At 48.0% G+C, this 25,893-nt stretch overlaps 1 protein-coding gene across 3 annotated transcripts; it reads right to left on the bottom strand.

Annotated features, from left to right (window-relative positions):
- Window positions 1–834: 834 nt before the first annotated feature.
- On the bottom strand, window positions 835–25,589 carry EEF1D (eukaryotic translation elongation factor 1 delta). Of its 3 annotated transcripts, XM_080611418.1 has the most exons (9): window positions 25,509–25,589; window positions 13,727–13,850; window positions 11,927–11,998; window positions 6,859–6,927; window positions 5,132–5,228; window positions 4,716–4,819; window positions 3,563–3,811; window positions 2,519–2,713; window positions 835–936 (listed from the first exon to the last, which is right to left on the bottom strand). In XM_080611418.1, the coding sequence occupies exons 2-9, from the start codon at window positions 13,844–13,846 to the stop codon at window positions 898–900; spliced, it is 945 nt and encodes a 314-aa protein (XP_080467544.1). In that variant the 5' UTR covers window positions 13,847–13,850; window positions 25,509–25,589; the 3' UTR covers window positions 835–897. The 3 variants fall into 3 exon arrangements, with proteins under 3 accessions (XP_080467544.1, XP_080467545.1, XP_080467546.1); XM_080611419.1 differs by lacking the exon at window positions 6,859–6,927; XM_080611420.1 differs by lacking the exons at window positions 6,859–6,927; window positions 11,927–11,998.
- Window positions 25,590–25,893: the final 304 nt, after the last annotated feature.

Raw genomic sequence — 25,893 nt, forward strand, 5'->3', positions numbered from 1 at the left:
GAGGACAGCACACAGGATACTCAGACACAGGAGAAGGGTGCCCAAAACACCAGGCTTGTGGTGCACTGATCATGGGTGGTACTAGGGGCACAGGGCAGCTGTGATGGCAGCACACGAATCACACAGGGCACCTGGGACCAGGCTGATGGGACACTGCATGGCCAGCAGCAGGCACACACAGCCCCAGCTATCACATGGGACTCTGAGGACACCCGAGAGCCCAACAGCAAGCACAGGACACATCACACCCCAGCTGGGACAAAACACCAGCCACAGCAACACAGGGACAAGGGACAGCACGCTCAACAGGCACCACGTGCACCAGCCCCAGCACATGCCACCACCAGGCCCAAAGGGCAGAGCAGGCCCAGAGTAGCCGCACCAGGTACCACATGGGCACGGGAGTCATTGTCACCTCCTGTTTGCTCCCTGTGTGACTCCAGCCTGGACTTCCAACTCTGGCACAGTGATAGAGCCCAGAAATGGCACCTCCCTTTTCCACAGGGCTCCTCCTGAACCCGGTGATCAGCTGAAGCAACAGTGCAGGATAGAAAGAGCAACAAGGGGAAAAGAGGGAGGAAACCCAGCCCTAAACCAGCAATGCCTGGATGCTTCCCGCTGATTCATCCTGATTCAGGTGTTTCTTTTAGGGACTGACTGAGGGCTTTATCTTGGGAAAGGTGAGTGCAAGCCCTCTCAGCACAGGCTACCACTTCCATGCTCATTTCAACCCCTAAGGGCTGTTACAAAGGGAACAAGGAAGGGAAATATCCCAAAGCTTCCCAAGAAATCTTTCTGGATAAGCTGCACTTGGCAGAGAAAACCATCCCAATCTGCACTCCCAATCTCCATCTTTATTAGTTACAGTTTCAGAGGGGGTAGATACGGTTTTTGCTTCTAGATCTTGTTGAAAGCAGCAATGTCAACACTCTGCACCTGAAAGGGAATAAAAGCAGCAGCTTAGAGGTCACCAACATGGTTTCAGGCATTAATAAAGCTCTTGGATAAGGGATTCCTTCACAACATGCACAAGTGATGCTCAACCGGGTCAAAAGCACAGCCCAGGTGCCTTAGATCAGCTCCAAGCTGTGGTAAGAAGTTTAAGGGGTGTTAACTTGAATGTTCTTGGTAACACCAGCCATAACAGGATCCTGCACTGGTCACTGCAGGAGTCTTCAGATGGCTCAGCCTGTGAAGAACCAAGTTTCCGGGAACAGGAAGATTAAAGAGCAAAAGTTCCTGATTTACTCTAAATATAAGGAAGAGTGGGTAAAGATTAATAAAACCATGGTGCCCTCTCCAACCAGGCTGGAAAAGACCTTTAAGATCATCAAGTCCAACCAGGACTAACAAGGCCACCACCAAGCCATGTCACTAACAGTGAGACTAAGTTGTACTGAGCCTGTGCATCAACTGGAACAGAGCTGGAGCTCTTAAAATCACCTCCAGAGAGAGAAGGATGGGGATGGAGACAGCTCCACAGTTGGTGACTGGTCACTAATGGTGTCCTTCAGGGCTCAGCTGTTGTTGGGCAGTTGTAGTGTTGATATGCTGGAGAATGGAGACCCTGCAGAGGGATCTGGCCATGCTGGATCCATGGGCTGTGGTCAGTGGGATGAGGTTCAACATGCAAAGTGCTACACTTGCTTGGGTCACAACAACCCCATGGAATGCTCCTGGCTTGGGGAAGAGTGGCTGGAAACTGCTTATGGAAAAGGACCTGGGGGTGCTGACTGATGGAGCTGAATGTGAGCAGCTTGTGCCCAGGCAGCCAAGAAGCCACCAGCATCCTGGCCTGTATCAGCACCAGTGCGGCAGCAGAGCCAGGCAGTGATTGTGCCCCTGCACTGGGCACTGGTGAGGCTGCACCTCAAATCCTGTGTTCAGTTCTGGGCCCCTCACTACAAGAGACATTCGGGTGCTGAAGTGAGGCCTGACAAGGGCAACGGAGCTGGTGCAGGGCCTGGAGCACAGTGTGATGGGGAAGGGCTGAGGGACCTGGGGGGTTCAGTGTGGAGAAGAGAAGGCTCAGGGGGACCTGATCGCTCCCTACAAGTGCCTGAGAGGAGGACGGAGCCAGGAGGGGCTGGGCTCTGCTCCCAAGGAACAAGGGATGGGACAAGAGGAACCAGCCTCAAGCTGCACCAGGGCAGGTTTAGATGGAGCTGAGGAACAATTCCTGCCCCAAAGGGTGCTCAGGCATTGGAACAGGCTGCCCAGGGCAGGGCTGCAGGCACCGTCCCTGCAAGGGTTCACACACCGTGGAGACGAGGCCTCAGTGCCATGGGGTAGTGGTGGCCTTGGCAGTGCTGGGCAATGGTTGGACTGGATGAGCTTAAAGGGCTTTTCCAACCCGGTTGATTCCATGATTCTACACTTAGAAGTGTCTCAGCAGGGAGATACCATAAATTCCATGATTTTTTCCATAAAAAGTCCAAGTTTATCAGTATCTGCAGAACCACCTTAGTTAAAAATGACCGCATGGGTCAGACATCACCCAGCTTGCCCCAAGACTTACATAGTCTTCAAACTTGGTGATCTCCTCTTCCAGGATGTCTGTTCCAACTTTGTCATCTTCCACCACACACTGGATTTGGAGCTTCTTAATGCCATAACCTACTGGGACCAGTTTGGAGGCTCCCCACACCAAGCCGTCCATGTGGATAGACCGGACACACTCCTCCATCTTTGCCATGTCAGTCTCATCGTCCCACTGCAAAAGCATGAAGAAGGAACATTAGGGTTCTCCTAGAGATCATCCTCAGCCAAGTGATTGATTCAACATCTCATCTCTAAGTAGGTTGCACCTGATCCAAGTGGCTCTTTCTTGGCCACTATTTTGCACTACAACTTGGGTCAGTGAAGGTAAACCTGACTTTGCTACAGAGTGTGTTCAGTTCTACCTACAGGCACTACTACAGATGTAAGGGTTCTCCTGCAGCATCACAACTGCTTTGGAGTGCTCACTTTAAAGCGCGTTGTACCAAGGGTGTAGCAAAGCCCAGAGCTCTTGTTCTACCATGCTAAGTTTGACAAAGATGCGGTTACCCCTGGAGAGGGGCTTTGGGCAAGGGCCTGTAGGGACAGGCCAAGGGGAATGGCTTGAACCTGCCAGAGGGGAGACCGAGATGAGCTCTTAGGCAGAAGCTCTTCCCTGTGAGGGTGCTGAGGCGCTGGCCCAGGGTGCCCAGAGAAGCTGTGGCTGCCCCATCCCTGGCAGTGTTCAAGGCCAGGTTGGACACAGGGGCTTGGAGCAAGCTGCTCTAGTGGAAGGTGGCCCTGCCCATGGCAGAGAGCTGGAACCCAAGCCATTCTGATTCCCATATTTAGGGCATTTATAACCTGATATTCCTTCAGGGAAAAGGGCTAATCCTGGTTAGTGGAACCTCAGATACCAGACTACATGTGTCATGGTGCAACACAGCAGTGAAGAGGCTTTAATATCCCACTTCACTCCAACCTTTGGTTTGGAAATCCACTGGTCCTATCTTCACCAGTCTACTCAGATGTGGAACAGATAGTTACAACCTCATGCAGGAGCTTCCCCCCTTCTGTTACTCACTGGTTTCACATCGAGAAGGATTGAGGACTTTGCAATAAGACCTGGTTTCTTGGCCTTCTTCTCCGCGTACTGCCGCAGTCTCTCCTCCCGGACTTTAGCAGCCTCTTGGTCTTCCTCTTCATCATCACTCCCAAAGAGGTCGATGTCATTATCATCATCTTCCTCTGCAGCAGCTGGCTCTGGTTTCTTTGCTGGTGAAGCAGAAGGGAGCTCCACTTTCTTGGAGGGAACACTGAATGGTTCCACTTTCTTTGGCGGGGTGATGCACATTCAAGTTTACAGGAAGGAAAAAGGGGAGAAGATTAAGCTGAGGTTGAATCAAAGACTCAAGAGAAGCTCAGGAACAGAAACTGACATTGCTCAAAACACTAAACATGGTCCACACCGTGTGATTTGTGTGAAGGATCAGCTATTGGCCACCAAGATAGGACATTCAACCAAATGGACCTTTGAACAGGCCCAGCACGGCTGTAGTTGTACTCCTGGAGTAAAACCACCATGTAGCCAAGAGCTCATCCTCCTCCTAAGGGCTCAGGTATCTACACCATAAGAGTGGGACAGCAGCTGGGAATGGGACCAAGTGTCTTCTAGCATGAGGGTGTGCCTACACATTCTGCAGGCTTACTGCAGAAAATACCAGTACCACATCTTGCAACCTACAACAAGAAATGATCAAACTGATGCCACACATTCAGCTTCCACAAAGCTTTATCTTTAATTTAATACATTCTTACAGGGGACATTTGGGATTGTTCAGCCTGGAGAAGAGAAGGCTCCTTAAGGGGAGACCTTAGAGCAGCTCCAGTGCCTAAAGGGGCTGCAGGAAAGCTGGAGAGGGGCTTGGGATAAGGGCCTGTAGGGACAGGCCAAGGGGAATGGCTTTAACCTGCCAGAGGGGAGACTGAGATGAGCTCTTAGGCAGAAGCTCTTCCCTGTGAGGGTGCTGAGGCGCTGGCCCAGGGTGCCCAGAGAAGCTGTGGCTGCCCCATCCCTGGCAGTGTTCAAGGCCAGGTTGGACACAGGGGCTTGGAGCAAGCTGCTCTAGTGGAAGGTGTCCCTGCCCATGGCAGGGGTTGGAGCTGGATGAGCTTTAAGGCCCCTTCCATCCCAAACCATTCTATGATTCTATGAACAGTGCTTTGCTGAGGCTCACCTGGGTTGGAGGAACTGGTGAGGGCTGGTGGGAGGTAGAGGACTTCTCCAGAGCATTCAGGCGGCTTTCCAGTTTGAAGATGGCCATCTGAAGGTCTGAAACAACTGCCAGAAGAGGGGGGGAAAGAAACACCAAAGCTCATCTTGTAGGTTCTACATCAGCTCTCAAGTCAGGACAAACTTGCTTCTGCTCAAAGCGGGCTTTAGAAAACCACCAGTTGCCTCAGTCAGAGGGAAACCTGCAAAGCTCTGAGCCAGACACTGGCAGGGGGTTGGAACTGGATGAGCTTTAAGGTCCCTTCCAACCCAAACCAGATCCTGTGATGTGCTCATCTGGTGACAGATAAGGCCAATGTCCCAGACAAGGGATATACCCCAGAGAAGCATGGCCTCATCGTGCCAGCAGATGCTACTTACCACTACGTAGGTTTTGGTTTTCTACCTCCAGGTGAGAAATTCTGGATAGGAGATCATTTTGGTCACCAGAAGGTCCAGAAGAGGATGTGCTTGAAACCTGCAACAAGGAAAACAGAGATGAAACCAATCTGTTCGCCTACTCCTGAGCTCAGTGAAGCAGAGTTATGCCTTCAGGGAAGGAGCAAATTAGAGAGCTAATGCAAGAACAAGGATGTTTTCTCTAAAGGCTTTATAAGAAAGAATTTACTATCTCTACAGGATAAAGCATGAAATGCATCTCCAGATATTCAAGTGGGAACTGATGAGCAAAGGATAAAGTCATTCTTTACAGTCTCAGGTCACAGACTGTCACTAAACAGTTCCACTCTAAGCCCCTTGAATGAAGGAACTGATGTCCTCTTACAAACTGAGGCATGAAGTACAGAGGTGACCCATGTAACATCACCCAGCAAGTCACTGGGAAAATGGGAAAGAGATCCCAACATTCCTTTAACTCCCACCTTCCCCAGTCCAGCCTTTTAAGTCTTCTCAAAACCTACTTTAACACATCCTGAGGGAGCAATTATAGCGATCCAGCTTTGAAAGTATTTGCTTTAACAGTAAGAAAAAACTTTTGTTTAAGGAGGCCCTTAACTATAAATTCACATTGGAAAAGGGAAATTAAAACAGGGCTTCACACCTTGTTATTTAGAATTGTGTAAAATAGAGAAAATCATTTATACTCCTTCCAAGTGCACCCTGCATGTAATTGTAACATGGGTCTTGGATGCAGTTGACATGATACAGCAGATCAAAGGAGGCAGTTCTGCACCTCTACTCTGCTCTGGTGAGACCCCACTTGCAGCACTGTGTGCAGTTGTGGTGTCCCCAACATAAGAAGGACATGGAGCTGTTGGAGCAAGTCCAGAGGAGGCCATGAGGATGAGCAGGGGCCGGAGCACCTCCTGTATGGAGACAGGCTGAGAAAGTTGGGGCTGTTCAGCCTGGAGAAGAGAAGCTGCGAAGACCCCAGAGCAGCTTCCAGTGTCTGAAGGGGGCTACAAGGATGCTGGAGAGGGACTCTTCATCAGGGACTGCAGCGATAGGACAAGGGGTGATGGGTTCAGACTGAAATGAGAGATTCAGGTTGGAGATAAGGAAGAAGTTCTTTACTGTGAGGGTGCTGAGGCGCTGGCCCAGGGTGCCCAGAGAAGCTGTGGCTGCCCCGTCCCTGGCAGTGTTCCAGGCCAGGTTGGACACAGGGGCTTGGAGCACCCTGCTCTAGTGGAAGGGGTCCCTCCCAACCCAAACCAGTCTGGGATTCTATAATTACGATTTCAGTAGTCACTGAAAATGGAGAGGGAAATACAAGGGTTAAGATGAGCAATATGTGGCACAAGGAAAGCAGGCCTGGAAGATGCTTGGCTCTAGGACATACATGGAATAGCATGAGCTACTCTTACTGAGAAGGCCAAAAAGACCCTTCTCCACTCAAAAAGGGGCATGGGCCAGATGTCAAAAGCACCATGAAACAACTTAGTCTCCAACACATCCTTTATAGTCCTCACACACCAAGCTGGGAGACCTCAATGTCCCATGTTACACAGCAGCTACAACCACATGGCAAAGACAAACACTTCTCATGGTAAAGAAGGAGCACTTCATCCACCTCTCCAAGGTAGGGCTGTCTTTGCCCTACAATGTCCTCTCAGCTCACACAACAGCTCCATCCGTGCACAGGGACTTACAGTTGAGCGGCCCGACTGCCTCTTGTGACGGGCAGAAGGAGCTTCTTTGCTCCGAGGCACTGTCTTCTGCTGCAAAGGGCAAAAGGTTTGGGGGATGTTTGGTTTAACACAGGAGAGAGAAAAGGATTTCACTCAGGCTGGAAAAGGCAGCTCAAGTGCAGGAAGCAGATCCACATGCAGGGAAAGTCATCAAGCAACCAGATGCAGCCTCACACCAACCAAAACTTGCAGAGACACCCACCATCCATGAGCTCTGCCAGCTTAAAGGTCACACAGTTGGGTGGCAAAGCTGGGCTGAGATGTCTAGAGTATGGTCTCAGGCATCTATAGCATCAGATGTCCAGCCTCAGTCAGTTCCCCTGTCATTTAGATGACACCTAATGCCTGGCAGATGCAGAACCACATGCAAAGTTGCCTTAAGTCCACAATCACCACTAATGCATCTCTCCTACAGAGAAGTAAAGCAACACAACACTGATGTGCACTGAAATCTTGACGAGAAGCCTCTGTGGGCTTCCATCCTTGCATGCACCATCAAGAACAGAGGCTGAAAGCCACTATGGGCTCCTCACACCAGGGTAGCCCTTCAAATTCAAGCTCAGACGAACCTGTTGCCTGACCTCTTTCTGTCCTAGTTCCATCACCCAGGCCAAGGTTAAAGTTAATACAGTGACAAGTGACTCCTGGCAAGAGTCACATCCATCCCCAGCCCTTGGAAAAGCACTTCTTGTTGTGACTCAACAGGAGCTGTGGCAAACACAGGAGCTGTGTCACCTGCAGAGAGATGCAGCTGGGTTCCTTTCCATAAGCAGCTGATTCATCAGGTAAGCAGAAAGCACCACAGATATTTGGCAGTTTGAAGCCCTAAATCATGCTTTCAAGCCAAATGCTGAAGCATTCCAGCATTTCTCTGCTTGTCCTGGCAATTGGCTATTCTGTGATCATGGACCTGCTTGAGCAAGTCCAGAGGAGGCCACGGAGCTGCTGCGAGGGCTGGAGCAGCTCTGCTCTGGAGCCAGGCTGAGAGAGCTGGGCTGGGGCAGCCTGGACAAGAGAAGGCTCCTTAAGGGGAGACCTGAGAGCATCTCCAGTGCCTAAAGGGGCTGCAGGAAACCTGGAGAGGGGCTTGGGACAAGGGCCTGTAGGGACAGGCCAAGGGGAATGGCTTGAACGTGCCAGAGGGGAGACTGAGATGAGCTCTTAGGCAGAAGCTCTTCCCTGTGAGGGTGCTGAGGCGCTGGCCCAGGGTGCCCAGAGAAGCTGTGGCTGCCCCATCCCTGGCAGTGTTCAAGGCCAGGTTGGACACAGGGGCTTGGAGCAAGCTGCTCTAGTGGAAGGTGTCCCTGCCCATGGCAGGGGTTGGAGCTGGAGGAGCTTTAAGGTCCCTTCCAACACAAAGGCAGTCTGGGATTCTATATAGCTCCTGAGTGTTCTGTGAACTCCCTGACATGACAAAAGAAGAGCTCTTGTAGCTGTCCAGACAGATTTCTGTGTATCAGCTGAAACTCTGTCTGGACAATTAGATCTAAGAGCTCTTCTCTTGGTATGTCAGGCCCAACCAGAAGACACAGCTGGAAACCGGCACTTCCATCACTACAAGTTGTATCTGGAGGTATCAAACCCCTTTTTTCCTTTAGTGATAACCTTTCCCTCAGGTTGACCTGAGCTCTGGAAGCATGGAAAGTTTCACCAGACAAAGCTGACCTGTGGGGAAGTGATGCTGAACTAGAAGAGGGTTTTCCCCCATTTAAAGACCAGCAGGATGGATCCTGGCTGGTTCCCTGCAGGTGGTGTGACCTGCTCACAGAAAGTGCTCTCCAAACACTTTAGCAAGAGGTTTTCCAGGAGCTTTTCTTGTTTGAAGCCACAGGCAGGAGATGAAAGAAGCTTTGTAAGAGGGAGCTTGGGAATAACAAAGCTTCAGACTCCCACAGCAGTGACATCCTTTTGGTTCCTATCTCTGGAGAGGGTGTAGGAAGTGCAGACTCAGTCACCCACTGTGTTGGACTTGCTCATCATCTCAAGCAAGTCCATCCTGTCCATGCCTCAGGTTCCAGGCTGGGAGATTTCTCATCACCTGCAGCTTCAATGCCACCAACACCAGCACTGAACATGTCAACAGCTTTTTATAGAGCATTAGTGATGGTGTGGAAATCAGCTAGAGACTGTTGAAAGCAGAGATGAACATGCAAAACAGGATGAAAGGTATGTGCAAACAAATGTTTCCAGCATAAAAGCTTCAAACCCTCATTTGGGAGGTACAAACATTGCATTAAACCTTCTAATGCTCATTCACACACTTCAGAATATCACTATCCGAAGCCGATCTGAAACCAGCTTTGCTTCAACTTTACAGCAAGAGAAAGGCACTCATCTTCCATCTTCCCATCCTGTAAGAGCCAACTCTTCACTTGCTACATCTGCATGTTCAGGCGGAAGGAAAGACTGAATCCTGACCACAAAAATAGGCTTCATTATTGCTTTGGAGATCACACAGTGTAAGTTTGGCTTCCTGAAGCATAAAGCCAAAGTTTAAGCATGTTCTGAAGTCAAACCTGCTTTATGCCACCACTGTCCAAGTTTAATGATGACCCTCCAGAAACACCAGCTACAAAAGCTGAGGTTTCAGCCTTGTTTCTCAACAGCTCAGTCTTTGTAACCCACACACTGAGCACAAAGGGATTTACAGCTTCAGGTTCCAGGGAAGAGGCATAGAAATATGTGGAAAAGCTGAAAAGGTGCCATATAAGCCAGGGTAAAACCTGATCAATTAAATGGGATTACAAAATAGGAAGCAGGTCACTATTTCCATGTGCTCTGCTTATCCCAGCAACTCCATACTTCAAGAGCAGAACGGAAGCTATAGGTTAAATATATGCCTTATTACAGGACCTGCATGATCCCAACTTACATGTTTCTCCCACAGAGAAGCTCTTTAGCTGGAGGCACAGGTCAGGGCAAGAAACTCCTCAAACCACAGACCATTCTGTAAGATGAGAATATGCCTTCAGGGCAGAGGAGCAGCACTGCTGGGTGATGTTCCTGTCTCTACATCATACAGCTTTATTCCTGGAGAAGGTAGGACTTGGAGCAAGAAGCAACCTCATCCAGCTGGAAAAAGTCTTTCCAAAGGCATTTAACATGATCCGCTCAGAGTTCTTCAACTCTGTTTGGGATGGGGGGGGCCTATATGTGAGGAAAAAAATATATTTCCCCACATATTTGCCTTGATGAAGTCATAGCATCATAGAATGGTTTGGGATGAAAGTGGCCTTAAAGCTCCTCCAGTTCCAACCCCTGCCACAGGCAGGGACCCCTTCCACTGGAGCAGGGTGCTCCAAGCCCCTGTGTCCAAACTGGCCTTGAACACTGCCAGGGATGGGGCAGCCACAGCTTCTCTGGGCACCCTGGGCCAGCGCCTCAGCACCCTCACAGGGAAGAGCTTCTGCCTAAGAGCTCATCTCAGTCTCCCCTCGGGCAGGTTAAAGCCATTCCCCTTGGCCTGTCCCTACAGGCCCTTGTCCCAAGCCCCTCTCCAGGTTTCCTGTAGCCCCTTTAGGCACCGGAGCTGCTCTCAGGTCTCCCCTTCACGGAGCAGAGGGGCAGGATCCCCTCCCTGAGCTGCTGCTCACACTGTGGGGGTGCAGCTCAGTATATAGGGGGGTTCTGGGCTCAAGCACACACTGAAGCCAGGTCCTGGGGAGCTAAGCGTTTTGACAGTGCTGTATCAGCACAAAACCACCTCCAGTCCAAGCTAAAAGTCATTGACAGGGGTGGGCAGTCTCTATTTGAAGCCCGACCATGTTATTCCAGATATGAATTTAAATTATTCACTTCAGGAAAACCTCCCCTAAGCTGCTTGCTGAAATACTGATGCTCAAATCAGAAATCAGCATTAGGAACCTTGCAAGTATTTACCTGCTTGACATGCATTGGTTTTAATATTATTAAGACATCCCAACTTTCCATTCATTCCCACGCTGTATTCAAGGCCACTGAGTCTAACCAAAGCAAATTTAATCCTTCCATCAAATTTCCCTGCTCTTCCTGCATCCACTTCCAAGCTTCCTGTACCTCTATCTCTGATCACCCACATGAGCAGTTGCAGAAGTTGCTTTTGCAGTATCAAGTTCTACAGGCATAGTGAAACCACCATGGAGAAAGCCTTTAACCCAAGTCCTTCATTTTCACCCCAAATGCATTGTTTTAAAGAGGAATATGGAATATTCCCCTTGAGAAAGGCTCAGTTCCCTGGTTTTGTACTGATCAAATAGAAACTGAGGGTCTTAAATACCCCAAGAAGGAATTACGAGGCCAAATCAATGTAGATGGAAAGATGGATATACTCAGATGGAAGATACATGGAGGTATCCCACTACAGAGGTAAGAAATCAAGACACATGGGCTGTATTCTGTGAGTTTTCTTCACCCACAAAACCAGTCCAGTATAAATTTAAGATCTCAGCTTCCTACTGAAAAGTTAAATGCTGTCTGTAGGTATCAGCACAAAAACCCCTCCAGAAAGGATGTTACTGAGCTTCTACAGGATGGTCCAGACTTAGAGCATGTAGCCAAGCTGAACTCCTTAGATGCAGCAAATGGAAGACAGAATTTCTTTGCACATACCCTAACTGAAAGCAAAACAGGAAAGAGAAGGTGGCAGCCCAAGAGAACCACACATACTCCTGCTGGCAGCTCAGTGCTTTGCTACTCAGCAAGGTTACTGTACCAGCCACTTGGAATCTGTTAGATAAGACTTGTGGGAACATTCCACCAGGATACAATGAAAAGAAATGCACAGAAATGAGTAATTTAACCCCAAACACAGTTTTAAGCAGCACTGCAAGCTAGCAAGCAGGTAAGCAGCATGCACTCTAGTAGGAACGGTGCTCTCGATGGGATGAAGCTATGCTGGTGGGTACATAGCACTGCACACCTCAAGTCTTTCCCCTTCTAAATTCAAAAAGAAGCCACATGATCTATGAAGTGGTCACAGCAGAGCTCTGTGAGATGCACCACGGCTCCGTATGGTTGCAGGTAGCCAGGTGGTGAGAGCTTTGGTACTCACTCCGGCCAGTGATTTCTGGATATTCTCCCTGGCTCTGGCAATGTCGCGGAGGATCGTGCTGGCTCCGTTCTCCTGCAAACAGTGCAGAAAGAACCAAGATTGCTTTTAAGAAAGAGAGGAAACAGCAAAAACTGGTCAGGGAAATGAGAAATCAAAAGGGGAGAAAGTAGGGGATGGGGTCCTTCCAATGGCTCAGCAAGTATTGCTAAATGAGCTGGAAGAAGGACTGGTTCTGAATCAATCCTTGGTCACATCAGGCCATGTGTCCACAGGATCATCCAGTCAAGAGGTTTTAGGTTCTCTATATCATCCTGAATGCTTTGGGCAGCTGGGGAGCCAGGCAGAGGGCTGGAATCACTTCAGTATTCCTAAGAGATCTATCATTAAACAGTCTGCTTTCATAATATTACCTGTCATTGTACGCAGGCAAGAAGTGACAGCTCTAACTGAAGGCTTCTCTCCAGAAAGGTATGACCCAGAAAACAGCAGCACAAGTTGTGCCTCCCTCCATGCTCCTGCTGCCATCCCTTAGCCTGGATTTGAAGGTTCCCTTCCTAGAGCACAAATTCAGTTTCCATGATCCATTCACTCATTGCCTCTCCCGGACTACAACCCCAGAGGCAAGAACTGAGACATGAAACTGCCCAAAACCCCGTGTCAAATACACCACAGAAGAGCAACAGAGACATTGAGGCAGATTCCACTTCCAGGTTGCAGGAAGGTTTTAAGGAGTGTGGATCTTTTTCCTTAGCACAAAAGTGGTTGATAAACTACTGCAGAATCTCCACCAGAGCCTTTACTTTGTATCTCACAGGCAGAACATCCATTGGAAGACTATGTCATGCCATGTAAGGAGTTAAGTGTTCTAAGAGCACCGCAGAGGTTCACACTTTAACATCTACCTCAAGAGCTCACCTATAGCTTCTTATTTTCATGCTGTGCCACCACTATACCAGCAACGGGCAGCAGGAATAGACAAGAGTGTGCCTAGAAGCTCTTACTTAAGCAAAAAGCTTCCCCTAAACCACTTGCAAGCCATTTATAACTCTAAGCAGCTTCTAGATAAAGGCATAAGCAGTGAGCAGCTCTTTACACAGCAGGAAGAGGTTATGATAGAACTGCACCTTTAAAGAGGTATCATTTCAGGCTAATATTTAAGCTTGAATCACTTCAGCAGCACCATGATTCCCCTCCACCAGTTCCCCCAGCTCACCAGTACTGTGCTGGAGTCTTCTGCAGGAGCACATTGAGTAATTTGGAGGGTACAGCACAGAGAAGAACCTAATTCCTGGTCTCTGAAGAGCCATGGTGGCTCTCTTCAAACACTATGTCATATATCCCTTGCCAAGGGATATAAAGTTTAGCTGCTCCAATGTGGCAGCAGAAGTCCATCTTCCATGGCTGAATGGGGACAGGCTCATTCTTTACCCAGCCCAGTCCAAAGGAACACAGCTCAGACTGTCATCAGCAGACAACATGCCCAGACAACATCAGCAGCATGAACAGATCAACTACTGCAACCTGTAACTGGTTCTCCTGTTACAGGGGTGTCTGATCTCCCAATACGCTTGTCATACAGGAGAAATACTTCACAGACCACAGAAGATGGTCTCTTAGAAGACAAAAGGGGCATAACTGAGGCTTAAAGAGCTCCAGAGAAGACTCACCCTTGGAAAGGGCAGCACCAAGAGTGGAATTAATCCAAAAGTCCACATTCATGTGGATCATGTCCTTTCACTTGCTCTGTGCTGGCTCTCAGAGCTCCAGCACTGCTAAACCCCATCTAAGAACAAGCATTACCTGCTGGTGTGAGGAGCTGCCAAGTGGCCCATTCATCTGCTCATAGTATCTTCTCTCAGCATCATCATATTTGTACTTGTCAAACCAGATCTTCTCATGCAGAAAGTAGTCCACTGCCATTTTGCTGCAGGAAGGGAAAGAAAAAGCCCAAAGTGAGTTTCTGGAAGTACAGGAGGGTGGCAGCTTGCAATGAGCTTGTCAGAAGAGTGTTTTCTTCCCCCATAAAGCTCTGCCTGAAACTCTCTGCTTGGCCCTTCCTCCTTCAGTGGAAAGCTTTAAGTCAATAGGATCCCATTTATGAAAGCAGAGCAGTAATCTTCCACCCATCTGCCTGACCTGCATTTAGTGACACACCACCAAGGGAGGACTAAATCAGCTGGTCTGTGCCTTCTACCACAAGAAAAAGCTTTTGGAGCTTGATTTTCTACATCATTCTACATGTAGAATGGAGCACATGGGGACTCTGCTGCTAAGATGTCTTGTGTATGAGAATCAAATGCTTTTAAGATGCCTGATCACGGTGAAACCAAAGACTGAAGGATACACAGCTCCAAACAGCACGTGTCAACAAGGGCGTGCTCTGTGACAGGCAAATCTGGACATTACCATTCACAAACAGCAACCAGGAGCTGTTTTAAGCTACTACATGTCTCTGTCTAGTCATGCCATGCTTCACTAGGTGCACCACCACCTAATCCTTCTGTAAGGAACAGCTCAGCCTGACATCCATGGGGATCAGCCTCCTGGAATCCAGCTACACATGATTCACAATGACATACCTGCCCGTTTGGAAGCTGCTGCAGCCTTCTGTAAGTTAAAATCAGCAGCAATGTTAACACTTGCAAGGGGCAGATGCCTGTCACTGGATGGAGGAACAGCATAAAACACCTTAACACTGCTGTGGAATGGTAGTGTTTTCCCTCAGTGCAGCAGCTTCCAAAGGTGGTTTCATTTCTGGTCTGGAAGGGGAATGATGGAGCCCTTGCAAGAGGAAGACGATGTGCTCTTATTTCAAGCCAGGGGACAGCTACAGAGCCAACATCAGTTTGAGGAGGTGGGGAGAGCAGGGATGGAGCATCGCAACCAGGTTTCAAAATACAACACAGAGACAGCAACTAGTTTCAAACCTCAAAAGCCCGTAACTCTTCAGAACCCTTCCACAGAAGCCAACAGATGAGTCTTCTGCAGAACAAGCACCTTCCTCATCTACTCATCCAGAAGAGACCGGAGGCCACCACACTGTACATCTCCTCTACATTGATGCCATTCTCAGAGCTCAAACCTCCAAGACCCTGCTTGAGCTGCCAGCTAGTAACTAATACAGAATCATGGAATGGTTTAGGATGTAAGTGACCTTAAAGCTCATCCAGTTCCAACACTCTGCCATGGGCAGGGACACCTTTCACTACAGCAGGTTGCTCCAAGCCCCATCCAACCTGGCCTTGAACAGAAAGAGAATATTATCCTAAATAGGAGAGGGTGAAAGGCTCACCTAAAGCTTGTCTATAACTCCCCAATAGCACTTGATGTCTAGATTGTAAAACCCTTCCAATAAACCCAGTTAGTCCCATCCCAAAACAAAAAGATTCCAGCCTGAAGAGTCTAACCCACCAAACACAGCACATGCTCCCACCAAACTGATGTCCTAAACGGTATTTTACTGTCATTTCCAAGCCTTCTTCAAGCTGGATACTGGTAGTGATACTCAAATGTAGACACTTCTCTCATGGAGCTCAATGACCATGTGCTCTGCAAGAGAGTTGGGGGTAAACTGCTTCTCTGAAGGATCTTGTGGCATTTAACACAAATACAACAGCAAATAGCTGCTATTTTAACCTCAAAAATGAAGCACTGCATCTTCTGTCATCTCAGCAACACTGTTTAAACCATGAATTACTCCAACTTCCCACTTTAATAACCTTCTGTATGTAACAGGAATGCAGAGACAAGGCCCTGGGTTCCCCCCATGTAAAGAGAGGGTCAAACCTCAGCTCACCAGCCACCACTTTAAACCCCTTAACCTCTGGCACCACACCTTTAGTCACCAGTACTCATGAGAAGGGGGTTCCTTGAAGGAGGTTCCCCCAGTTACCCTGCCCCAAACAGGTCCCTTGGTTCTGCAGACACAAAGGACCACCTTCTACACACGAGAACTCCTTCAGCTCAATCCTGACCCAGGAGCTTTGCGTGTGTGAGTGTTACCCCAGAATAAACTTCTCCTACTTCGTTTCTGGAGCAGGTAGGCTTGAAGCACAAGCAGCTGGTTGGGAGGGTTCTACCACTGTGGATTCCTGCATTCCCAAAGGAGTTTCTCCTGTTCTTGACATTCGCAGAGCCTTGGCTGCATAGAAGTGTGCCTCAGCACAGTCATATGTTGGCTTATTGAGCCACACAGTCTCACTGTCCTCATGCAGGAAGAAGGTGGTAGGTGGAGGTTGCTCAGCATCACTGGGAAGCAGAGTGTTGGCGGCCATCTCCATGTGTTTGTTGATGTCTGTTTGCTTTCCATTGTGGTTCTTCTTGTCCTCATGGTGGTTCTTTGACACTGTGGGGCACCCGCGCTGCTGCTGTCGGCCTCTGCCCGATGGATGCCCATCAAACATGTTCTCGTAGAAGCTCTTCTCAGCATCATCATACAGAGGTTTCTCCAACCACACCTCTGACATGAGAGCCTGCAGGCTTGAAAGCTGGGGCTTGCCATTTACTGTCTGGTGTTCAGAGTCAGTCAAACTGGTATCAAAGGGAGGAGCAGAATCAGCAGCGATGTCTGGAGCCAAGCCTGGGGTAGCAGGAGTAGGCAGGGCTGTACCATAGCCCTCATCTGGTGTTCTCATTCCAACACTGCCCTCATTTGACCACACAGATGGGATGGTTAGGACATTCGGAGGCACAAAGAACTGAGATTTCTCAAGGAACACCTTCTCAGCCTTATCAAAGTCAAACTTGTTGATCCAGACTCCCTGTACAACGTGGTGACATGCAGACAAACTCCCATGGGAGCAGGACAGGGCTGCTGAAAGCAGCCTTGGCTTAGGAATAGCTTGGCCAGGGGACTGCTCAGCAGCTAGTCCAGTCTCAGGTGCTTCTTGGCTCTGCCCATCTGCTAGTTTCCTCCTGTACATGCTCTCAGCATGATCATAGGAAGGTTTCTCAAACCACACATGGTCAGCTAACAAGCCAGCCAGGACAGAGTCTAATTTGGAGGTCACATTCTTGGGTTTGGGAGAACGCTTCCTCTTCCTTTGTTTCTTCCCATTCCTGGTTTTCTTCAGGTCTCCTTTGAATTCACCATCAACAGAGTCCTCATTGCAGACCCCATTGACAGCCTCTACCTCCTGGAATTCCTCAGGAGCTGCAGCAGCTAACATGGCTTCTCTTTCATAGTGCAGTCTCTCTGCTTCATCGTACTTGTGCTTGTCTACCCACACTTTCTCTACTGGGCAGGGAGGTTTCCTTGTCCTCATCTTCCAAAGAGTGGCAGCGTTAAAAGATAAGCACAACAATGTAGTGGCAGCAAAAGTGAATAAAGCAAGGGCATGCAGCAGACTTCAGTGATTTAAGTAATACAAGAGTGTTAAAGCCATCACACTTGTTATTCATGGTTAAAGAGCAATTTAGTTCTGGTTTTCCTGTGTTCTAAAGAACTTAAACTGCCTCAAACAGTTTCTGAATCAAAATAACCTTCTATTTCTGCTGTTCTGACAAATATTCTGCATATTATGATTTAAAAATAAAGGCACTGGCTGAAAACACTTCAAATTTCACATCTGAAGACAACTGACAAGGAAAAAATGATGATTTTGGGGTGAAATCCCTGGTTAATATCTAATAGATTGTTCCAACTTAGTGGATTACTCCTTAAGTACTTGTTATGTATCCCAAACTACTGTTTTGGGAAGACATCTAGTGAAAGATGCCCCAATTCTTGAGTATCTTTAGAGGTTGCTTACACCTCATTGTGTTCTGCTGCTACAAAAAACAGCAGATGGAGTTGACTGAAAAACTATCACTCCTTTTTGACGTAAAACCCCAGTTTCTGGTTACTAAAAGTGACCAAGAGCTGCAGATCTCCTGATTTGTTTGGTTTATCAAAAAGATCTCATATCAAAATGAAAACCACTGCATCTGATTTGTGTTTTCCTGCCCTGGTCCTAAATTACTACAAATGGTAAGAGATAATCCAGCAGTTAATGTGTAGATTGTTGGAAATGGAATAGGAATTCTCTTTCCAAGTGCAGAACTTGGTGTAGTGCTCACGTACCTAGTAAGTAAAAAGGTAAAGGTCTCTTTACAAAGCACTACATGGTCAGATCCCTGGAGTTACCACATAAAAAGGCTGAAATCCAGTACCTCTAAGCCAGTTCTCTTTAGTCTTTAGTTCCTGACAGCTTCAAGTTTAGCTGTGACAAATCAAAGCCACCTACAGCTGAATATCTTCCAGACTTCACCTGATGGCTTTATAGGTCCAACTATTCCTGGAAAATTTGATAAGCCTCAAGTAAAAGGCTTGAGAATCCAGTAAAAACAATAAGCTTACACTTCAGCCTCTTTATATTTTCAATTTTAATCCATACAGTTTTAAATAAAGCAATTTAATACTACATTGCAATGACAGAAATTACTAGAAGCATTCTTACTGGAATTGTGGGACTGCTCCTCCACCAGCTGCTGGTAACACAGTGAAACAGCTCAAAACCTTTAAAAGTAGCTAAAATTGAGGCTTATTTTAAAGTCTTTATGTTGTTTCACACCCCACCTGCATTTTTACACCAGTTATAGAGCAGTAAACCACTTCTTACTACAGACAACTAGAAACAAAGCAGTGCTTGCAATGAACATTCATCAACTTGTTAGCATCAGCACCAGCTGGAAGCACACACATTGTAAGTAGGAGCAAGGCTACAAGCAAGTAGTAACCTGGGTTTGCTCATCAGGATAAGCTTTGCTGCTACACCTTTTACATTAAGTAGCAAAGAACATCCCTCTTCAAATATAATCTTTATGGGAGATATCAAGTTAAATGGGATTACTGGGAGGTAACATCAAGGTCTGTTGGAGAAATACCTGGATTTCAGTCACTGGAAGACTTGGAAAAGGGTTAAATGATGGAAATTCAAAGTCTTGCGCACTAAGGTCCTGCTTTGCAGTGCACATGGTCTGAAACAGCACCAAATCCATGGGAAAAGCAAAAGCACACCTGAAAGTGCACAGGTTGGATAGTACATTCGGATTTTGAGGCTCCTTAGGGCTCCTAAACAGAACACTGGATTTCCACATTAGCCTGACATGCTCTGCTTGGCTCCACATTCACATTCCTTTGTGTTATCCCAACGGAAAAATCAGCCTGTAGCCTTCAAGGAGATGACTTATTAAACATACTTCATCAACCCAATGCAGGTGGTGTTATACTCACAGGTTACATCTTCAACTAGTTCAGGAAGACTATGGGTGCAACAAGAAACCCAAACGCAACTCAGTGCAGCTCAAACTGTCCCAATCTGTCAATGTTTCACTTCCCATCAGCATTTCATTGGCCATTTGACCAAGACCCACTAAAATGCACGGTTTAATATTTCCTTTAACAGTACAAAACCCACACAGCAGCTCAAGAGTACTTACTTTTTCAGCTCCTATGAGAGCATTAAAGAAAAGGATAAAGTTAGAGCAAGTTTCACATTCTAAAGTTGCAGCAGCTCATGAGGACACAGAGTGACAACAGCCAAATGTACCATACAGTTAATTCCCCACATATATAATACACTCAATCCAGCTAAAAGCTGGTTCATTCCCTAGAACCAAGCTCTCTTCATGACCCAACACCACATACAACCACTTAGTTTCCATTTTAAAGCACTAACAATACAAGTATCCCAACAGATCATGACAGGAAACCAGCCAGAGAAGGTCCCAACCTTCTATGTCAATGATGGTGCAAAAGTGGAGCTCAGGTCCCCCAGTGTCAATACCTTAAAGTCGTCTGAAGATACAACAATTATCATGTCAAGGAATGAACTGACATCATTGTAGCTGTTTCTACCAGTAGTTAGCAACCTGTACAACATACTATGAATGAGAGAAGACATAAAATGCCAGCAGCAGTATACTAGAATATAACAGTATACTAGAAGCCTAGTACTTCAGAAAAAGCAGCAACACAACATGTGGAGGCTTGTGGTAGAATTTAAGGCTCACACAGAGTTATACCTATGAGGCTGAACTTACAGAGCCTCATCAGAGACAGCTTCTCATGTCACCCATTCAAAGTTACACATAAAAAAGGTATTTTAGCAATATAAACCCCCAAAGTCAAAGAGATCCCAAAAGCTTCCTTCCCCCCCCCCCCCATTAAATCTGCTCACAGGAATTCAGGTGTTGTTTATATACAGATTCTTACCAGGAAAAAACCTTCACAAAGGGAATCTACCAGAAGTGGAAAATCTACCATTTTCCAATGAGTCCAAGATATTTATGGCATCTATTTGTTTCCTGTTCTTACAGAAACCTTTAGTACCTTTAAAACCAATGTTAAGTTATAATAAAGACCAGATTCTCAATGAAGTACAGTTCATAAGTATTAAAAAGATGGGGGGGAAAAAAAAAAGTCATTTCTACTCTGTGTTCCTAAGTTTTCCCAGAGGAAGCTGGGAAAGGCACATACAAGGATTTTAATCACACAAATCATCACCTGAGCTGGTGCAGGGAGCCTGAGGAGCTGTACACCAGTAATACCAGAGCAAAGCACTACCATGTCTTCCACAACACAAGCTTACTTCAGACAAGATATGAGCTCATAATCATAGAATCCTGCAATGGTTTGGGTTGGAAGGGACCTTAAAGTTCATCCAGCTCCAACCCCTGCCACGGGCAGGGACACCTCACACTAGAGCAGCTTGCTCCAAGCCCCTGTGTCCAACCTGGCCTTGAACACTGCCAGGGATGGGGCAGCCACAGCTTCTCTGGGCACCCTGGGCCAGCGCCTCAGCACCCTCACAGTAAAGAGCTTCTTCCTTATCTCCAACCTGAACTTCCCCTGTTTCAGTCTGAACCCATCACCCCTTGTCCTATCACTGCAGTCCCTGATGAAGAGTTCCTCTCCAGCATCCTTGTAGCCCCCTTCAGACACTGGAAGCTGCTCTGAGGTCTCCACGCAGCTTCTCTTCTCCAGGCTGAACAGCTCCAATGTTCTCAGCCGGTCTCCATATGGGAGGTGCTCCAGCACCCGATCATCCTCATGGCCTCCTCTGGACCTGCTCCACCTCTTCAGAGGGTCTGGATGAAATTTAAACTGATTTGGACTAAGTGCCTGCACCATGTCACTGCTCAACCTGGTTTAAGGCAGCAAAGATTTACCACAGACCAAACCACAGCCTGCGTGGTTGTTTCAACACTTTCCACCTCATGTTCTCAACTGCTTCACCTCCTCAAACAAAGTTTTACAATTAAAAGGACGTGAACTAATCAACTCTCTCCACTGGCAAAAATCAGAGTACAGGAACTAGAGCTGAATTAGGGATCCATCAGCCTGCACTTACAGTGATACAGTTACACTCAAACCTCATCCATCTGCTGCCTACAATCATTCTTCAGAAGCAGTTTTCCATCCAATTCACCTTTTTTAAGCACAAAGATATATTAAAACTTTGAGACATAGGCAGAAGCTTCATTAAAAGTGTGTAAGAAACACAAATCTATGGGCAGAAATGCATAAGGGCTCTTACTGCACACACCAGAGAGTGGCTCCTGTGTAGCCAGTGCAGTGCAGACAAGTTTCTGGTGTTTTACAGAGCACGAAGCCACTGGAAAGGGAAATGTTATTATTAATCTTTATCAACACCAAACAATCAATTAATGGACTGTTAAAGAGGGCAACAAACCCCTGAAATCCTTTTAATCTTAGCTATTGCTTCAGTGCTTAGGGTTTCGTGTTGTTCTGTCACCACGTCCTGAGTATTTCAAGCCAGAACAAATCAGTGATACTTCCAGCACTGCAGGGAAATGCAGGAAGTTAAAAATAGGCAATGAAAAGGTCTCTAAATCCAAAAGAATCTTTGGACTCCAGCTATGGGGAGGCATTAGCCCCTTATTTAAAGGATCAGTACAATAAAAGCAAGTAACACATTACCCAAAGCTAGAGCCAAAAGCCAACTCCATTTGTTGGTTTAATGAAAGCCACTTTTTCCCCTTTTAACCATAAGAGAGTTGCATTTCTCCTGAATTAAGAGGTCTATAAAATAAATATGGGGTTCTGGGGGGAGTCTGGTGATACATATGTTTGCCACAGCCCCCCAGAGAGCTGAATCCTATCAGATCCTGCACAAACTCCTGCCCTGGAACTGAAATGTTCCTCTCACGAGGCTGATGGGTCTGCTCCCAAAAGGGAGCAAGTCAGGCAGCAACACAGTTAGCAAGCAGCAATCCCAGGAATAACTGAAGTTGGATGTGGTTTAAGATGCTCCTGACAGCCTTGGAAAGGCTCTTTAGACAAGAGCAAATCTCATCCCTCACTGATTTCTGGAGGGATACATTATTTTCTGCAAGCCACAACAAAGATTACAGCCATGGTTCAAACTTCCCTTCTTCGAGAAGACATCAAGGATGGGAATTAGGTGGCACTGGGACACTCTGGATGGAGACAGAGGGGAGCTCACTGTGGTTTGACCCCCAAAACGCTCCCCAGATGCAGCCCCAAAGGCCAGTCCTGGTTTCTGTATGTTCAAGCAGCTTCCCCCAGCACTGATGGGTTCTCACCACAGGAGATTCTATCCCAATCCTTCATCTGTGTATCTGCTTCCATGCCCCGGCACTGCTGATGTTGATCGTGGTTATCTATTTAGTGCTCTTGTCCTCTCAAATACGACACCAGCAGCTCCTGACCACTCACCCCAGCACCAGTCAGAAAAAGGAATGCCATAAAACCCAGAAAAGGATCATTTGATGGCACAGAGAGGAACAGGAAGGTAACAAGCATCAGCCTGTTCCTTTCTACAACCTCAGACTTACCCACTGGCTACACCCCATTCAAGATGCGTTACCCATATCCTCCTAGTGAAACGCTTCTCCTCTTCCCAAAACTTCCACTGCAGAAAAGCAGGAGCCACTTCAGATGGGCATTCAGGAACCAGTCAGACACAGCTGCCCCACACCTACCTGCTCCACAGCAAAGACAAGGCCAGCATCCACCCTGCCCCACCTCCTGCTTTTGGTGATTCAGAGTTCAAAGAACCAAAACTGGTTCCACACCAGAGGGTCTGAGGACGGCCTCTTGCAACTGAAGGGGGCAAATCCAGCCCCTCAACACTGGTACTGAGTCAACACATGGAGTTAAAGCAAAATGACGTTAAGGGTTGAGTTGTGCTGCTCTTCTGCTAATTTAAGTCACTAAAGTGGTTCTCTCCTAATTCATGAGCAGCAGGACACAGTCAGGAGAGGGCCCACCATCACCTCTGCTGTTCTACAAAGCTCCACACTAACCTTTAGCCAGGGAAACAACAATTCCCAACCCTGACCACCTAAAAACACAACTCTTTGCTCCAAGAAGCAAATACTGGTGATGGATAAGGAAAAGAGAATGAAGAACATGGCAAATCAGCAGTAGGAAAAGGCAGGAAAGTCATCTTCATGAGGTAATGCAGTGGAAAACCACTTAGGTGAAGAGAAAAAGGCATTACCTGCAAGGTCAGGGAGAAAGAGGCCCACCTAGAAAAGGAAAGAATTACAGCTCTACAACCAAGGGAAGTTCTTTTCTCCTTCATCCTGAACACAAAAGGGTTGTGAACATCAGATTCAACTCAATTCCAATGATGCGGACACGAAAGAACAAATCCATACAGATTCCTGGATGGGAGGAGGGGAGGAATGACACTGTGGCAGCCTCAGCAACTTTAGCTACTGCTGTAATCCCTCACAACCCCCCAGAGAGCACATTAGCAGCCTCTGCAGAAGCATTTGGCTCTGCCCATACCCCAAATATAGCCCTGAAAGAGAAGCCTCCTGAGTAAGCTGTCGCTGAAACAAGAACCAGAAGGAGCAGGACAAGCTGCTGGAGGCACTGCCAAGGTTACAGAGGGGTTGGGAATAGCTGCACATGGAGAGAGGGAAAGGGGAGGGAACAGAGCACCTATAGAGCAAGGGCAGGGCTGGACGAGGCCACTGCTCCAGTTGGAGCAGCTGCCAGATGACAGTTTCCTTTTGAGTTTCCCTTTGCAGGTGACTCAACAAAAAAAGCTCTTGGTGAGGTGAGGGATGGGGAGAAGAGCAGTTCCCAAAGGCACTCAGAGCTGCTGGAGACAGGGAGTCCCCTAAGCTCCCCTCCTTAATAGAGGAAGAACCACAATGCCATCCTTCCAAAGCTTGAAATGTAGCAGAGGCACCTCCCCAAAAGAGAGAATGTGTCCCCCCATAATCTGTGGGAAGAGGCACAGATTTAGGGAGACCTCCAGCATCAGCCCATCCAGCAGAGCCTGCAAAAGACCCCCAAGAATAGGGAGAACCCCACAGCTCCCTTTCCCTAAGGACTGGGAAGGGAAAAGGGATCTCCCAGGTAATAACAGCCTCCACATCCTCCTTTCTTGGGGTATGAGAGGAGAAGAGACCCCATAGGGAATGGGGGGGCCTCCAAACAGGGAATGGGGTGATCTCCCACAATCTCCTTCCCAGACTTATTAAGAAGAAAGGGAACTAAGATTATGGAGGGCATAAAAGGGGGTCACCCCACTATCCCCTAGGAATTTGAGTGGGGAGAAGTAAACCCAAAGACCAAGGGTACCCTGAGCCTTCTCCCTCAGGACTCCAAGGGTGAAGGCAAGAACCACACTGACACCCCTCCAAGCTTGAAAGAGGCTTCATGTAGCAGGAGTATAACCCCAAAGAGGGAACATCTCTCCCTGTAATCCATAGAAGCAGTCACAGGTTTAAGGAGTCTTCCAGCATCAGCCCATCCAGTCCTTACAATGGTAACAGGACACTCCTGGAACCTATCTAGAGCCTGTAATGAAAGGGAAGTGACCCTCAAGAACAGGGAGAACCCTACAACCCCCCTTCCCTAAGCTTGGGAAGGGAAAAGGGATCTCCCCAGGAATGACGAGCCTCCACATCCTCTTTTCTTGGATGTGAGGGGAGAAGAGACCCCACAAATAACAGAGGGTGGTCCTCCACAACCCCCTTCCCAGACCTATTAAGAAGAAAGGGAATTAAGAGGTTGGGGGGCATAAGGAGTGTGTCACCCCACTATTCCCTGGGAATCTGAGTGTGGAAAAGTAAGCCCACAGACCAAGGGCACCTTAAGCCCCCTTAGGGCTTCAGTAAGAAAACGCATACCACAGACATGGCCAAAGAGGGTTTGGGGGAACTTCCGTCCACATTCCCAAGGCTGTAAAGGGGAAAGGACCACACTGACAATGGAGGAAACCCACAACCTTCTTTCCCTAGGGCTGTAACAGGAAAAGATACTCCTACATACAATGAGGTCACCCGCCAAGTACCCCCTTCCCACCCAGGGGCCGCATCGCTAAAAATGGATCCCCAAATCCTCCTTTAGCGGCCCGCGAGCAGAAAGGCATACCAAATAGAACAGTGAGATGATCATAACCTCCATCCTAAGGGCTGTAAGAGGACAAGGAGATCCCACAAGCCCTTCTCCCGGCCCCTGAGCCGGAAAGGACCCCACAGACCACGAGGAGTCCACAACATCTCTCACCCCAGGGATGTGACAGAAGTAAAGGACCCCCAAAAACCCCATTAGGGAGGGCCCAAGAGGGAACCCGGCGGGAGCGGCCGCACTCACCGGCAGCGATGGGCCCAGGCAGGCCGCAGGAGCTCCCCTCCGCTCGGCCTCCACAGCCAAAAGGCGGCAGCACCCGGCTCACAGGGGGTTGTGGGAGCGGCGCGCACCACTCACACTCGGGGCGGGGGGGGTTAGAGAGAGCGGGTGCGCTGATTGAGACAACGCAGCTCACTCGTAGCGCGGGCCTCATCTTCCCTCCTTCACTTCCACATAGTGAAACAGCCGGGAAGAGCTGGGAGGAAGCAGAGAAAGGAGGGGAAGTAGACAGGGACCCCCACTTTATCACAGAGTGGTACAGCCCAGGCGCTCCGCTGTGCTGCCGGGAAGAGACCAATAGAACAAGGAAAAGAGGGGGGGGGAGCGGAAAGGCGCCACCCCCTTTTTC

The sequence above is a fragment of the Psittacula echo genome (assembly GCF_963264785.1).
Source record: "Psittacula echo genome assembly, chromosome: 2".
NCBI classification, from domain to species: domain Eukaryota; kingdom Metazoa; phylum Chordata; class Aves; order Psittaciformes; family Psittacidae; genus Psittacula; species Psittacula echo.